The following is a 14,297-nucleotide window of genomic DNA, read 5'->3' as shown; positions in this document are numbered from 1 at the left end:
ACACAACTCACTCTCTTGACTCATTTTCTCTGAATCATTTTCAGACCCTACATCTTTCTATATGAGGGTCTGATCCATCAGGGTAACACATGTAGCTTGGTGTGACTAATAGGCACAAACCATGCCCAACTCACACGTAACTGATCGACCATTTCATATGAACAACGATTCATGAACTGCTGTTTCTTAATCCATATTTCCTACCACCATAATGGATCAATGTGATTTAAAAGATTGAAAACTGAAGTGAGCAGACAGCTAATTCTAACTCTTGGTACAAGCCACAGCTATCTCTCACATCACTGCTGCAGTGATTTAAAAAAAAAAAAAAGTATTTATTTTTAGCGGGTCTCCAAACATATGATGAAGAACCCAACAGCAACAACATATTTGCTCAAGAAGGACATGTCACTGACCCTATGCTTAACCCCATGATTCACAGACTTCCATCGGTTATTCATGGCAGCCAGAATCTAATTCAAGTCACTCTGCATCCAGCTGTCTAAACTCAGTCATGCACGAACATCTTGTACGAACATCCCTGTTTCTTTCTCAATCCAAACTGTTACCTTTCAGTAGATTGACTCTGTAAAATGTATTTATACATATAGTAGGTGGATTTGCCTTCTCTAGCACTTCCTCTATACCCTGCCACTTTTTATTAACATGATGTAAAGTGAGATGCCTGCAGCCATGGGATTTGAAATTGCCTTCATGATGCATTTTGCAGATTGATGTCCTTGACCTTAATGTCCTCCCCTGACACTTGTCTTCATCCGGAGCACTTGCTGTCCTTTGTGACGTACTGAACTTTTGGACACCTATTCAGGAAATGACCGGAGTTATCTCGATAAGGTCTCCTTGCCAGTAGCAGTAGTGGATTGTTGTGAATCAGAAGTTTTGGTCTTCTGTTGATTTCCAGGCACTGATGGGGAGTGATGAGGTCAGCCGATGTAGCCATTTAGTAAAGCTCTGTCCACCAAGTCCATATTCCTGGCTCTGGGCAGTTCTTGGAGTTGTCAAGAAAGCTGTGTAGGAGAATCCTCCACTCATTGAGCCCTTCCATCCAGTCCTTCAAAACAGTAGACATGAGCGAGACTTTAAATTCATCATATAACATGATATTTAAGGCAAGGCAAGTTTATTTGTATAGCACAATGCAACACAAGGTAAATCAAAGTGCTTTACATCAACATGAAAAGCGGCAAGACACAATTAAACAGTAAATAAAATGATAAAGAGGTAAAAAAATAAAAAGCACAAGCACAAAAAGTAAGGGCAGTAGAGTACAGCAGGTACATCTCATTCTTACAATGGCAAGAATTACATTTCTATACGGTTAAAACGTACAAAGACCGGGTCAAATACATTATTACAAAAGTAATCTGTAACAATTTGTACCGTGAATTAAACCAATTTGACAATTCTATGCCACAATGCCTGTTTCCAGGACCTATTTCACACAACTGACGACAATTACGTTTCTATACGGTCAAAATGTACAAAGACCGGATTTAAAATGTAAATACAGATATTTAAAATATTAATTACCACCCCTGGGAAAAAACACACATGTACATCCATTACTGCAACATTTCTGCCTTTCCCCCTCTAGTTAGAGAATCCTCACCACATGAGCTGCCGCTGCTGGAAATGTTATCAGCATACACGTTAGAAACCTGTACTGAACTTTAACACTAATAAATGAGCACCCTTAAAACAGCTTTATCCCCCTCTCCTGCCTCTGTTTTGCAGCCCCCACCCCCAGTCTTTATCACCTATCATCTCCATTTTTTTTCTTTCAAAACAACTTTCTCTCTCGAACACGCCATCCGGGTAGCGTGTGTATGAATATTGATGCTAATTACCGCTCACCTGAAAATAGCTGTTCAATGTGTGGTTTTCCCAAAGGAGCGCACTCACCATCCATACACACGCAGATGTGCACACCCCATAAATGAGAGTCTCATAGAGCTGAGTATTTGCTGTGCTCAAGAACAGGAGCTTAAATCAGGGGAGTTGCCTCGGACGAATGAAATGCTTTCATCCTTGACAGTTCATCCACTCGAATGCTGTTCTTTAGTATGGCAGATCATTCATGCCACGACAAAATAATGCATAAACAGTATGTTGACAACAGCTAACTATTTGCCTGAATCTTGCTAATGTGTCTGATGCTATATTTTGATGGTATATTGACACAATAAGAGTCTCTGGGTTGGTTGAAACTGCTACTTTTGGCTTTTCATTATTATTTTTCTAAAGAATCAGAGCCTGGCTTTTGTTTCTTAAACAAATAGAGCCTATGCCTAATTTTCTTCCCCATAGTTATGCAGATTTATTTTTACGGTATTTACATTAGATTAAAGCTGAACACCCACTTTCGAGTGTGAAAGCAATATCATCAAGTTCCACCTAGGGCATCATGTTGAATCTCAGTTCAGTTCAAATCCTAGCAAATTATTTTCTAACAATTATTACACATTATAATAAATATTTTATAGCTGTTTTTAGGGGTTTTGCATCATTTTTGTTGTCACATATTATTTGACCCATATATCCTTGAAAATCTTTCTCCCTGATTTCAATGAAATATAAAGTATCACACTGTTTAAATTAAACTAATACTAGTATGTGTAGTGTCCCGCTGATAACACTAATAAGTTGATATCTACTTCCAAAAAAAGAGAATGATTACATCCTCTTTTGTCTGAAAGGCAAAGTAATTATGATATTAATGACTGATTAGCAGTCCTGCGTGGAAAAGGGAAAGAACTTTGTTAATTGGCACAAACCAATGTTATCAGTGAGCTTACGAACTCAATTTAATGTAGCTATATTTCATGATGCCCTGATCCAATCATGTGATCAGAAATAGGGTCAGATCACATGATTCCTGAATGAACGGGATTGGGCAGTAATGATTGACTTTTGGATTTTTCATTTCACTGAATTACATGATTTAATTAATAATTATATACATTATTTATCATTTATTAGTAAGTTTCACCGTTAACAATATTTGTTTGTGTCAGGTGGGGAGTAGGTGTAACCTTCAACCTAGAGTAGCAGCTGTAGCTCGTGATTTGATATTGTCTTGATATTGATAGTTCGTCATAAGGCTTATGAAGTGGTGGTACCGCTTACATTTCATAACATGTACTGTAGCTTTTAAAAAATCAGTAGAAAAAAATTCAATGCAACCTTTTCAGCATAAACAAATATAACGCCCAGGTTTTAATTTGAGTGAAACTATGTGGACTGACCCTTTTTTTTTCTTTTACTTCTTTTTTTGCAGAGAAAAACTGATGTTTCCTTTCTAGGTACCATCAGTATTTGTAAATCAGGCAAATTTTCTCTCCTTTGAGGGAGAAATTGTATTGTGTCTGTGTCTCTCCTTTCTCTGTTCTTCATTCTCTCTGTCTGTTTTCTCTTTTCCTGCTTTGTCCAGCTGGTCTTCAGCAGGAGTTTCCCCCTTATGATCCAGGTCCTGGTCCAGGTTTCTTCCCTCCTAAAGGGGAGTTTTTCTTGCCACTGTTTATGTTATGTTTATGTAATAATTGCTCGGGGGTCATGTTCTGGTCTCTGGAAAGATCCTAGAGACAACTTCTGTTGTAATAGACGCTATATAAATAACATTGAATTGAATTTGGTCAAGGTTGAATTGCAATTGTTCTTTTCTGTTTGGAATTCTAATGAAGGTTTTCTTTCATTTTGCAGCAGCCTCTTCATCTCCTCAAGGAAGTGGAAGAGGTTTCACCCGAACAACAGTCATGAGTGCTTCATCCACAACGGCCTCACCCATGAAAGTCTCACCCATGAAGGCCTCCCCAATGAAGGCCTCACCCATGAAAGTATCACCCATGAAGGCCTCACCCATGAAGGTTTCCCCCGTGAAGGGCTCTCCCATGAAAGTCTCACCCATGAAGGGCTCTCCCATGAAGGCAGGCAGCAGTTCTCCAGATTCTTTAGCAAAAGTCCTCCCCATTGCTTCCCTCAACCCCTACCAAAGCAAGTAAGTTTGGGTGTATGGGTCAGTGTTTCTCTGCTTTTAATAGGGCTTGGTCGCCAAGTTGCATTCTGGGACGCGGCGGCCATGTTGGCAGCTTCGTGAGTGTAAAACAACTCTGCCACTGCCACTACACTGCAAACAGCAGTGTAGTGGCAGTGTGGCAGCACCAAGTGAACAGACGGAACGCAACCTTAAATAAGGAAGCCAGGGAGCGGTATTTGGAGAAAATAATGATTATTAACGGTTTGGATCCATATGAAATCCCTACTAAAGAGTGGAGCTCCGACGTGGACCTACTGCCGCAGTTCTGCACAACCCACGTCTTCGGCTACCTTGTTTACACGTGTTTGGCAGCTGCTTTGGTAAATGTTTGACTCGCCATGTGTTTCAATAAATTAGTATAATAGTACAACATACAGTACATGTTTTGTATTACTCTTACTTTTTTCTTTTCTTTTTTTCTTGGGCGTAGCCGACGGCGTAGGGTTGCGGTACGGTGTGCGTCGCCGCGTACCCTACGCCGTCGGTTCTGCGTTGGTGTGACGCGGAACCATAAATCAGCCTAGGCGGATTTATGGTTCACTGGGAGTGGGCTCTGGCGGTTGATGTTGATCCGCGGACCAAACTTGTTAAGGAGCATCAAACTCACTCTTATCTACGCGGAAATAACGTTAAAATATAAAGAAGGCGTCCCAAAGTGTGATCTATGGTGAAATAGGAAACTGAAGATGTGTACGCTATATGAGTAGGCTGTTCCCACTGTTCCCTCCACTTCTGCAGCGCAGCTTTAGCCCCGCCCATCGCAGGCGTCAACAGTACATGCCGCTTTCAGTGTGAACGCTCCAAACAGCGAGATGCTGGCGTCGGGAAATTTTTTACGCTTTCAGTGTGAACGCAGGGTTACAGCCGCGATCCAAGCGAACCGACGACTCTTTTACTCCTTTACTCTGTTATCTCAGATTCTTGGCCTCCGTGGTTCTGCCTCCGAGCAGGAAAGCGGTGAAAAGTTAAACCATTAGCGATCTTTTCCCCACGTCTGTTATGTGTGGAGCTGCTGCAGCTACAACACATCAACGGGTTACCATGGTTTACAGAATAACGGAAAGTAACGATTACAAGTAAGACACAACGAAGAGGGAGCACGTCTGTACACAGTGCGCAGTGGTCCAAAGAGCAGCTGAGATAGCTTCCAACATGGCGGCTCTGCCAAGTGATGACGACCAAGCCCTATTAGTACTTGCAATTCTGTAGTGGACATTTAAAAAGCACCTAACCTTATTTAAACTGTTTTTGTTTTTTTCCCTTAACAAACTGTGTATACATTTATAATTTCACTTTCTGATTTTTTCATTTTTTATTTTTTTAATAATTCCTCTACTGCTCAGTCATCAGTTAAAGAATTTTCTCTGATTTTTTCACTCCAGTTAATTTTTTTGCTGCCATTTCTAGATAGCACTTCAGGGCAAGTTTGAAAATGTGTGTAGAAGCATGCATGTGTAAGCGTTTTTCTATACCAATATATGTGGGTCTGTGGAATTGAACGTGTGCATGCAAGTCAGCCCATTTGCATGGAAATGAAATGACCAATCTTGCCTCAGAAATGCGCACTTTTCAGGCAGGTACTGCTGGGTCTTTATGGTCTGCTGCTGAGGTTTTGATTCCGTTATGTGGACCTGTCTCTTTTTCTTTCCTCTATTGATTTCTTCTGCAAGGTTCTACTTTTCTGCTCACTGCTTGATACCCCCCTCAGTCATTTCCTATTGTTTCATTATCCAGGTCTCTGACCTGACTAAAACACAGAATAGCAAGATGTACTTGCCCAAATTACAGTAATGGTACATTGCAAGTCTTTATTTTGGGTTTGAAAGACATACCGTTTGAATTTGCAAACTATAAAGATAACTATGCCTCAAGGTGTTGAAGTCTTGACTATTCTAACTCTTAATTCAGAGGAAACAGCTTTTTTTGCTTTTCTGTGAAAGCTTGGCAGAAAAGAAAAGTGCAGTTTTGTTCCTGTGCATCAGTGTGAACTACAGTGTTTTATAATGTATAGAGATCTATTGTGTGTAGCTCCATGGCTCACCTGTTCCGATCTGCTGATGTTTAACAACAGACTGCAATAGGCTTTTGACTACCATAAACCTTGCGGTAGCAGTTTTATCCATTATGTGGAAATGTGGTTCACTCTGGGCCAGTGGCTGCTCTCACGATAGGGGAGGGGATTTAATTGGTTATTGTATGAATACCCTCCATTGCACAACTAGCAGTGCAATCAAAGCACCACTGCATAAAGTGTCAAGCTCAGGTGGCTGTTCTGTCGTTTAAAAACAAAACAAGAAGCACATTTTAAATGCATCCAGGAGTTAGCAAGTATACAACACCAATCTTTGAACAGAAAGATTTGAATATCTCTTTCCCCGAATATCCTAAATAAGAAAAACAAAGAAAAAACAGAAAAAGACACATTTGTGCTTTCTTTGGGAGATGTTTCCTTGTGCAGCCTCACATTGGTTACTGATGTGAACTGAGTTGGGGAAACTCTGTAAAGTGTGTTTTTTTATTTTTGACATCTTCGGTTAAGGTTCACTGCTTCAGTCAAGGGAAAGATTATTATTTTGAACCGAGGTTATATTGTATAATATGTGCCGTGTCTGCGTTCACGTAAAGAAAATCTGTATAGGAATGGGGTGAAAACATGGTTGACGGTATGATCTCTGCTTGGATGTAGATCAGTAAACATTTTGGTATATTTTGGCAATTTAGCTCTTGAACTAATCATTGTTATACGGAAGAGTATTAGGGCCATGCAGGAGAAAAATAAAAATAATATTTTACAGGAGGAAGATTTTTTTTTTCATTATGCACTTTGAGAAAAAGTCGAAATGTCGAGAGAAAAGTCGAAATGTCGAGATTAATGTTGAAAGAAAATTTCGAGAAAAAAGTCAAAATGTTGAGAAAAAAGTCAAAATTTCGTGAATAAAGTTGAAATGTTCAGAAAAAAGGCGAAATTTCGACTTTATTCACAAAATTTTGACTTTATTCTTGAAATCGTATTGTGTGTTTCAAGTGTGTTGAGGATTGTGATATTTTTTTTTTTTTTTTTTAAATAAATCATTTACACCATGTTTTAAAATTCACTTTAAAGCACTGGATCCTATTTACAACTTTCTATGTCTTGCTTAACCCCAGGTGGACTATCAGAGCAAGAGTCACCAACAAGTCCAACGTCCGTAACTGGAGTAATTCTAGAGGAGAAGGAAAGCTCTTCTCGTTTGAGATAGTAGATGAGAGTGTGAGTAGAGGGCCTTTAATAACTGTCTGTTACATGTCAGAAAACTGTACGTCACACGTGGCTGTTTTTTGCTTTATCCGTGCAATGAAATGTGCTGTTCAACAGGGAGAAATCAAGGTTACTGCATTCAACAAGGAAGTGGAAAAGTTTTTCTCCCTGTTGGAGCAAGGAAAGGTGAGCAGATCCCACTCATCCATATCTATGCATACTTTAAGTGATGAGGGTTGGCCTGTGTTGAAAAAAATCGATTTTCCAATTCTAAATCGATTCTCATATTAATTCCTAAAAATCGATTCCTATGTCTAAATATCGATAATTTTTTTTCATCATTACATTACAACTTTTGGTATTTTTTTTGTTTATGCCCAAAAAAGGAATGTTTTGTTGAACACAATAATAACTGGTGCCCTGTTTTTGGCTTTAAATATAGGTATGTTTACATACATAACATTAACATTTTCAGTTATAATTGACTAAATTGTCTATATTTTATTACTTTATATACTGTCTTGGGGTTACATTTGCATAAAATGCTAAAAACCAAATTCTCAAAAATAAAACCGATTTCATCTCTCTCTGTTTGCTGCCCTGGATCTGTTTGATAATTCTGCCACACGATGTTTCTGAAAGCAGTTCTATCGGCATTCTGGGAGGTGATTGGTCCTTACGGCATCATTAGCTGCCTATACTTGCTGTCGAATCGAATGAATAGCAGCAGCTTAATGCAACATGAACATGTATAAAATGTCACAATTCAAACCTGTAAACCATGTTTGTTTCACTTACTTACGGCCGGAAGTGACCTTAAATGCAACGATATATAAAACGATTTAATATATATTAAAAACATTAATAACTAGGTATGACCCGATACTTTTTTGGCAGATACCGATGTTTTGAAAATGCTGTGATCGGGCCCGATCGGTTGGGTGGCCGATCGAACACTAACCCAAATCAATATCGGAATTGAATCGAATCGGATCGAATCAAATCTTGATAATCGATTCTGAATCTTAAGAATTGGAATCAAATCGATTCTTGACATTTGAATCGATCCCCAGCCCTGGATTGGGGCCTCTGAAAGAATTTAGATTTTGAATATGTTGCACATTCATGGGGCTGGCATAGTATTGTAGGGAACTGTTGGAATTTACATGTGAATCCAGTTATCAGCTTCCCTTTTCTTTAGCCTTAGTATTTGTTTCAAGTACAGTAGATGTTTGTGAGACATTTTGCATTCAGGCAGATTTATAAATATGAATGAGGAGTGAATTAATAATGGAACCATTGTGAGCGCTTTGAGTGTCCAGAAAAGCAAAATATAAATCTAATCCAATATTATTATCATTATCATGATTATTAATGTTGTTATTATTGTCGTCATTCATTATTATAAGGCTGGGATTACATCTCTTGACTGGAGTTTAAGAAAACTTTTAAGCATTTTAATATTGTTTTGTTGTTTTGAAAGTGCCTAATTATCAGCATTTCCTCAGAAATAGCTGCAAGTTTTGCTGTCTCCCTGTATAATGAAGGATACAAGTGCAGCGTTTCTTCTTTTGCGTTTCAGGCTACAGGGCTCAGAAGAATAGTGGGGTTTCTTTGAAGTGGGGATATATACAGCGTTGTCAGTATATTACCTACAGTACATGGCATTGGGCTCACTGTGGGCACAAAATGCAGATGGGAGTATCAGCATGGAGGCTCAACAATGTACTTCTGTGATTAGGGTCAGTCAAGTATGTCTATCAAATCCCCAAACAGAACAGACACAAGGATTTTCAATGTCTTCAATGATAAATTCCATTTTATTTTATAAAATATCAAAGAAATCAGTGCTTTAATGCCCAACAACACTTGAAAAATGGTTGAGGGAGAGGCATGGTTATTCTTATGTTACATCCTTCATCCTTTTAGTCAACATAACAGTAAAGGAACTGAGAGATATTGTTGTGTGAGTAATTTATGTCCATTCTTGCTGAATGCAAGACTTCCCCTTACAGATTGATTTACACTGTCACTGTGGCTTGATTGTATTCCTATGTTGCTAGTCGCTTTAGATAAAAGCATTTACTAAATGTAATAATAATGTAACAGATGCAAAATGCAAAAGAAGGACCAGAAAAGAAGACTAATGCTCGCTGCACACTGCATGATATTGGGCTGTCGCGATTGAAATACAGCTGTCCTGAGAGAATTGTGGGGTCTCTTTCATCGTATGTCCAAATCGTATAATGTGAGCAGTTCTATCACTGTCACATCAATCTTCCGACCAAAGACTGCTTTGTCTAATTTTCTCACAGTCCTAGTTATCTTAGGACTCTGGTTACAGACTAACTAATGAAATACCATTTGCATTGATATATTAATGCAACCCAGCACGATTCCTTAACTAAATGAATAAATAAAAGCTTGGTAGGACACTGAGAAAGATGCAGATTTGGTCGACTTGTGGCAACAACGTCAAAACTATTACGGTATTGCAAGTTATCACACATAGGTTTTGTATATACAGGCTGGTTCTCATTACGGTATTTTTTATTTTTTTGTAAAATGTTTTCTCCATACATACAAGCTGTTACAGGGTGGTTAACTTTGATAGTTAGTTTGTTGCATACTAATGATGCAATCCTACATTTCTCCACATAAGAAACGACTCAGAGGACTCATTATTGTACACTCTGGATTTACCATTCTTGACTTCTTATCTAAGATTAAACATATCTAAGTTGTGCACTGTGAACTGTGGTGATCCTTTACGACTGTCAAAATGGTGCAGTGTTTAGGAGCCATAAGGTTACATTCTGATCAACAGGCTTTTTTTCATGGAGCTTAAAGATCTCAGTGCTGTATGTCTGTGTTTTCTGTGAGTTGATTATGGAAATGAAGTTGCTTGTGGAGGCACATTTAAATGCGCTGGTCAGATCGCCCAGAAATATACTTCAACTGCAATAACTCAAAATCTTTTCCCATTAGACACAAGTATTGAGATTGTGGATGTTGAGAAATTGATTGCATGACATGGATTCTATTCATGTTCTATGAAAAGCTAAGAGGTGTGATGAATACCTGTGCAAAGCATCTCAGGATGGTAGTGCATAAAGACTGTCAAAAAGTTGAGCTTTGCCCAGTTTTTTTCCCGCAAATGAATGCATCCACCCACTGCAAGGGCATTATCGAGCTACACATTGTTCTTTTGTGTCAATGCATTCAACAAACACAGCAAAATTCTGCATAAGTGCACACCTCTAAGACCGAAACGCAGTAATCCACATATCTGCAGCCACAGCTGTCCCTGCCCAATACTACAAGCTACTGGGAATATTTAAAATATCTGAATCAGAAATGTTTGGTGCTGGAAGCCTCACCCTTAAGGTTAATGGTTAAAATGGAGGAGATCCAGGGAAGGACCCTCTAAAAATGTTTCTTAGGGGTGCTTTCAGACCTGTGGCCCGTTTGTTTTGTTCCGATTCAGGGGCTAAATCGATACAGATGTTTCGTTTTTCATTGGTGGCGTTTGTGTTCACAAGGCAACCGTCTGTAGTGGTTCAAAGCTGTTAACAAATGCCATGCGCAAACCAACTGCTCTCTGATTGGTCAGAAATGAACGCAGAGTTTCCTCTTCCGTACCCCGGGAAAAACAACAATGAGAGGGCACAAAGTGCAGACCGCTCTGTCGCGGCGCTTGTGCCGCGCCTGCTTGAATTGAAAATGTTTTAATTTCACTGTGCTGCGCTGTGATGACATCTCGGCACGTCCAATAGGAGAGAAGGTGGTGGAGGCTGCGCCGACTTTTCTCCTTGCGCTGCGGTAGCACATACACAATGAATGAAGTTGTGTCGGTTGCTGTGGGGATTATGTTCTCACTACAAACGAACCACTCCAGGTCTGGAATGAAGCGAGCAGAGACCACCTCTCCTAGGAGATCTCGGCTCACTTGTTTTGTCCCACATCTGAGCCCGATTGCTGTGTTCACATATACCAAACGAACCGATCTTTAGAGGGAAACACTCCCTGTTTCGGAACAACTGCTCCAAACGGGACAGGTGTGAAAGCACCCTTAGATAACGAGGAAACACTGATTATAAAAGGTACGTTTTAGATTATGCTCTATCTCAACTTCCAGATCAGGTTCAATTCAATTCAATTTTATTTCTATAGCATCTATTACAACAGAAGTTGTCTCTAGGCGCTTTTCAGAGACCCAGAACATGACCCCCGAGCAATTATTACATAAACATAAGATAAACAATGACAGGTAAAAAACTCACCTAGTGGGAGAAAAACCTTAAGCCAAACAGTGGAAAGGAAAACTCCCCTTTAGGAGGAAGAAACCTTGAGCAGGTTGTTGGCTTCCTCATGTACCTGTGTGAAAACAGACAGGTAGAAGGTATTTTGAAACTTAACATAACATACTCTGGTGTACATTACTTTACTAGAGCTTACGAACTCAATTAAATCTGGGCATTACATTGAAAGTTAGAGGAGCTCAGGTTTCAGATACACAAGCAGTGATTCCCAACAGGCTTGATCTGATTTGTGCATTCTGCCCTCGAAAGTAAACGAAAGAGTGAATGTGTCGCTGCCTTGTGATCCAAGTGTTGACAGTGAACGGGTGCGACTTGTGCTGAGCAGCCAGAATGCTTTCTGGATACGTTTCACGCTCCTGTATCTGTGTATACAAAAGTAAGTAAGAATGACAAGAGAGAACGAAAACATTCACAGAAACAAACCCAGAGGCAGGGAGGGAGACGAGATTTTGGAGCCATCACAAAGTAAATGAAAAAGTGTGTCTCTAGATTGAGTTTAAATTAGGTTTTTAAGCAGACTTTTTCTCAAATGCTGTTTGTTTTCTGGTGAAATGGGGAAGTGATGGTACTGATAGGACACTTAATCCTAGTTGGACCCCAAGCTTTTCCCATTCGCATTAAAAGGCTTTGGGTAAACAGGGGCTGTAATAAACATATCTATTGTGGGGTAAAAAAGGTCTCCAATTTAGTAATAGTAGTATCTTGAAATGTGCAGAAAATGACCTGTTTGATTTGGTTTAATGTTATAATTCCAGGACATTTTGCTCACTCGTTTGCTCTGCAGGTGTACTACATCTCAAAGGCTTCACTGAAAGTTGCCAACAAGCAGTACAACACACTGAAGAACGACTACGAGATGACCCTCAACTCTTACTCATCTGTCGTGCCGTGTGACGACAGCCAGGGCGTCCCCACGGTGCAGTGTGACTTTGTGCCCATAGGAGAGCTGGAAAACCGGGACAAAGACGCCATCATTGGTAAGAGACCAAATTAATCACTTAGATTTTATGTGCGCTTCGGAAAGTCGTTTTTTTTTTCTCCATTTTGGTAACAGACTATGTGACTCATACAACAGATTTTGACCACAAAGGAAAATAGCTAAACAGATGAATGCACACAGATTCTTAGTCATATATGCCTTTTTATTGCAAATATTGTGATGTAGTTGGGAAGTAAGAGTCTGCTTTTTTTGATGGTAAGACATATTAACTACTGCCAGTATATGAACATGCAGTTAATAATTTATGCATGTGTTGAGTCAAAAAGGGCTCACTTTTTAGTTTTGGTTTAGTTTATTGGTCCTTTCAATTTCCACAACACAAATAACCCAAAGTACAGGATTAGATGTCTTTTTTTTTTTTTAAACTCAAGATCGTAGACGCTAGCTTTAAACAAAACCCAAAGCGCTGCTGAGCAGGATTGCAAAAAAATCTGAATAGCAAAAAACCAGACCGGAAACATGGAAGGATGAAACAGCACAGACCAGCAGGGAGCAAAGGAAAGAAGAGACAAAATATACACAGAAGGAGAAGAGACACAGGTGCAGATGATCAGGGCAGATGGGGAACAAGGGAAGTCGAGAGAACTGAAACACAAATGGCACATTTTCACTAATACTTACTCACCCCGACTCGCCTCAGTTTTACGCTTTTCCACTAGGGGTCTAACGTGCCGAGTAGATACTTTTCTGTAACTATTCTGCCGAGGTTCTAAGCGGCTGAGTCGGCTGTATCTGACGTCATCACACTACAGGCCACTGATTGGTCGGGGGGTTGGAGTCAGACGTCTGAGTCAGGATGTGACATCAGCAAAAGAGCGACTCGCAGCTTCTTGTTAATTTTATTCAACAGGCAGTGGCAGCAAAAGTCTGTTTGGTGATCCAACTCTGAGGTGCAGATGTTCATAAACCTGGTGCTGAGGAGAGAATTAAAAAGGGATATAGAGGGTGATAAGGAACGACCAGATCTTCCAGGAGCTCTGTCTCTTCATAGCTGCTCACGGCTCCAGCTGACTTTTCAGCAGCGCCGAGACAAACAAACAAACAAACAAACAAAGCGTTTCTGCTTGAAGCTTCTCTCTCTCTCTCATTTTTTAACTTGATATCAAACACAAGCCACAGACCCAGCAGCACATCTATCATCTCCTCCAGGTTCTACATCTTTAGTGTTGTCTTCTCCCTTTAGATCACACAATCAAATACGTCACAGCAGCTTCGCTCCAACCTCCTACTTCTGCTCCAGGTGCAGAATTGTTATGGAAAAGAAACCAGGCCGAGTTGAGTCGAGCCGAGTAGGTGTTAGTGGAAAAGCGCCAAAAGACACGGGTTTCAAAACAAAACCGGAACTGAAACCAAACTGTGGCAGATTCAAATTGTGGAAGAAGTGGTACCTTGTTCCTCTTTGACCCCTTAACATCTTTGTTTTCATACCAAAGCAAAATTAGACATATGATTGGATAATCCCTTACTGCATCAAGATTGAATTATTTAAATGTAATAAAGAGGAATTGAACCTCAAATTAAGTCGCCTTTATTTAATCACAATTAGACTGATTCAGAGTAAGTCAGCAGGCAAACGCTAACATCAACTACAGGTGATTTAAGTCCATGGGTACACAGGCAAAAAGAAGAGATTGACAGACACAGGTGTCTGTACTTTTGCAGTCACATGTTCTGGAAGAATAC

The 14,297-nt window shown here is 39.7% G+C and overlaps 1 protein-coding gene across 1 annotated transcript in view; it reads left to right on the top strand.

Annotated features, from left to right (window-relative positions):
- LOC133460266 (replication protein A 70 kDa DNA-binding subunit-like) overlaps positions 1-14,297 on the top strand; it is a 61,708-nt gene that overhangs the window by 11,335 nt on the left and 36,076 nt on the right. Inside the window, exons 7-10 of the mRNA XM_061740860.1 lie at positions 3,721-4,015; positions 7,202-7,304; positions 7,410-7,478; positions 12,399-12,591. Coding sequence (XP_061596844.1) covers positions 3,721-4,015; positions 7,202-7,304; positions 7,410-7,478; positions 12,399-12,591 — 660 coding nt within the window. The remainder of the gene's footprint in view (positions 1-3,720; positions 4,016-7,201; positions 7,305-7,409; positions 7,479-12,398; positions 12,592-14,297) is intronic.

This window comes from Cololabis saira, chromosome 14, assembly GCF_033807715.1.
Source record: "Cololabis saira isolate AMF1-May2022 chromosome 14, fColSai1.1, whole genome shotgun sequence".
NCBI lineage: Eukaryota > Metazoa > Chordata > Actinopteri > Beloniformes > Belonidae > Cololabis > Cololabis saira.
Note: the sequence above shows the minus strand (reverse complement) of the source record. Positions and strands in the feature narration are given on the sequence as shown.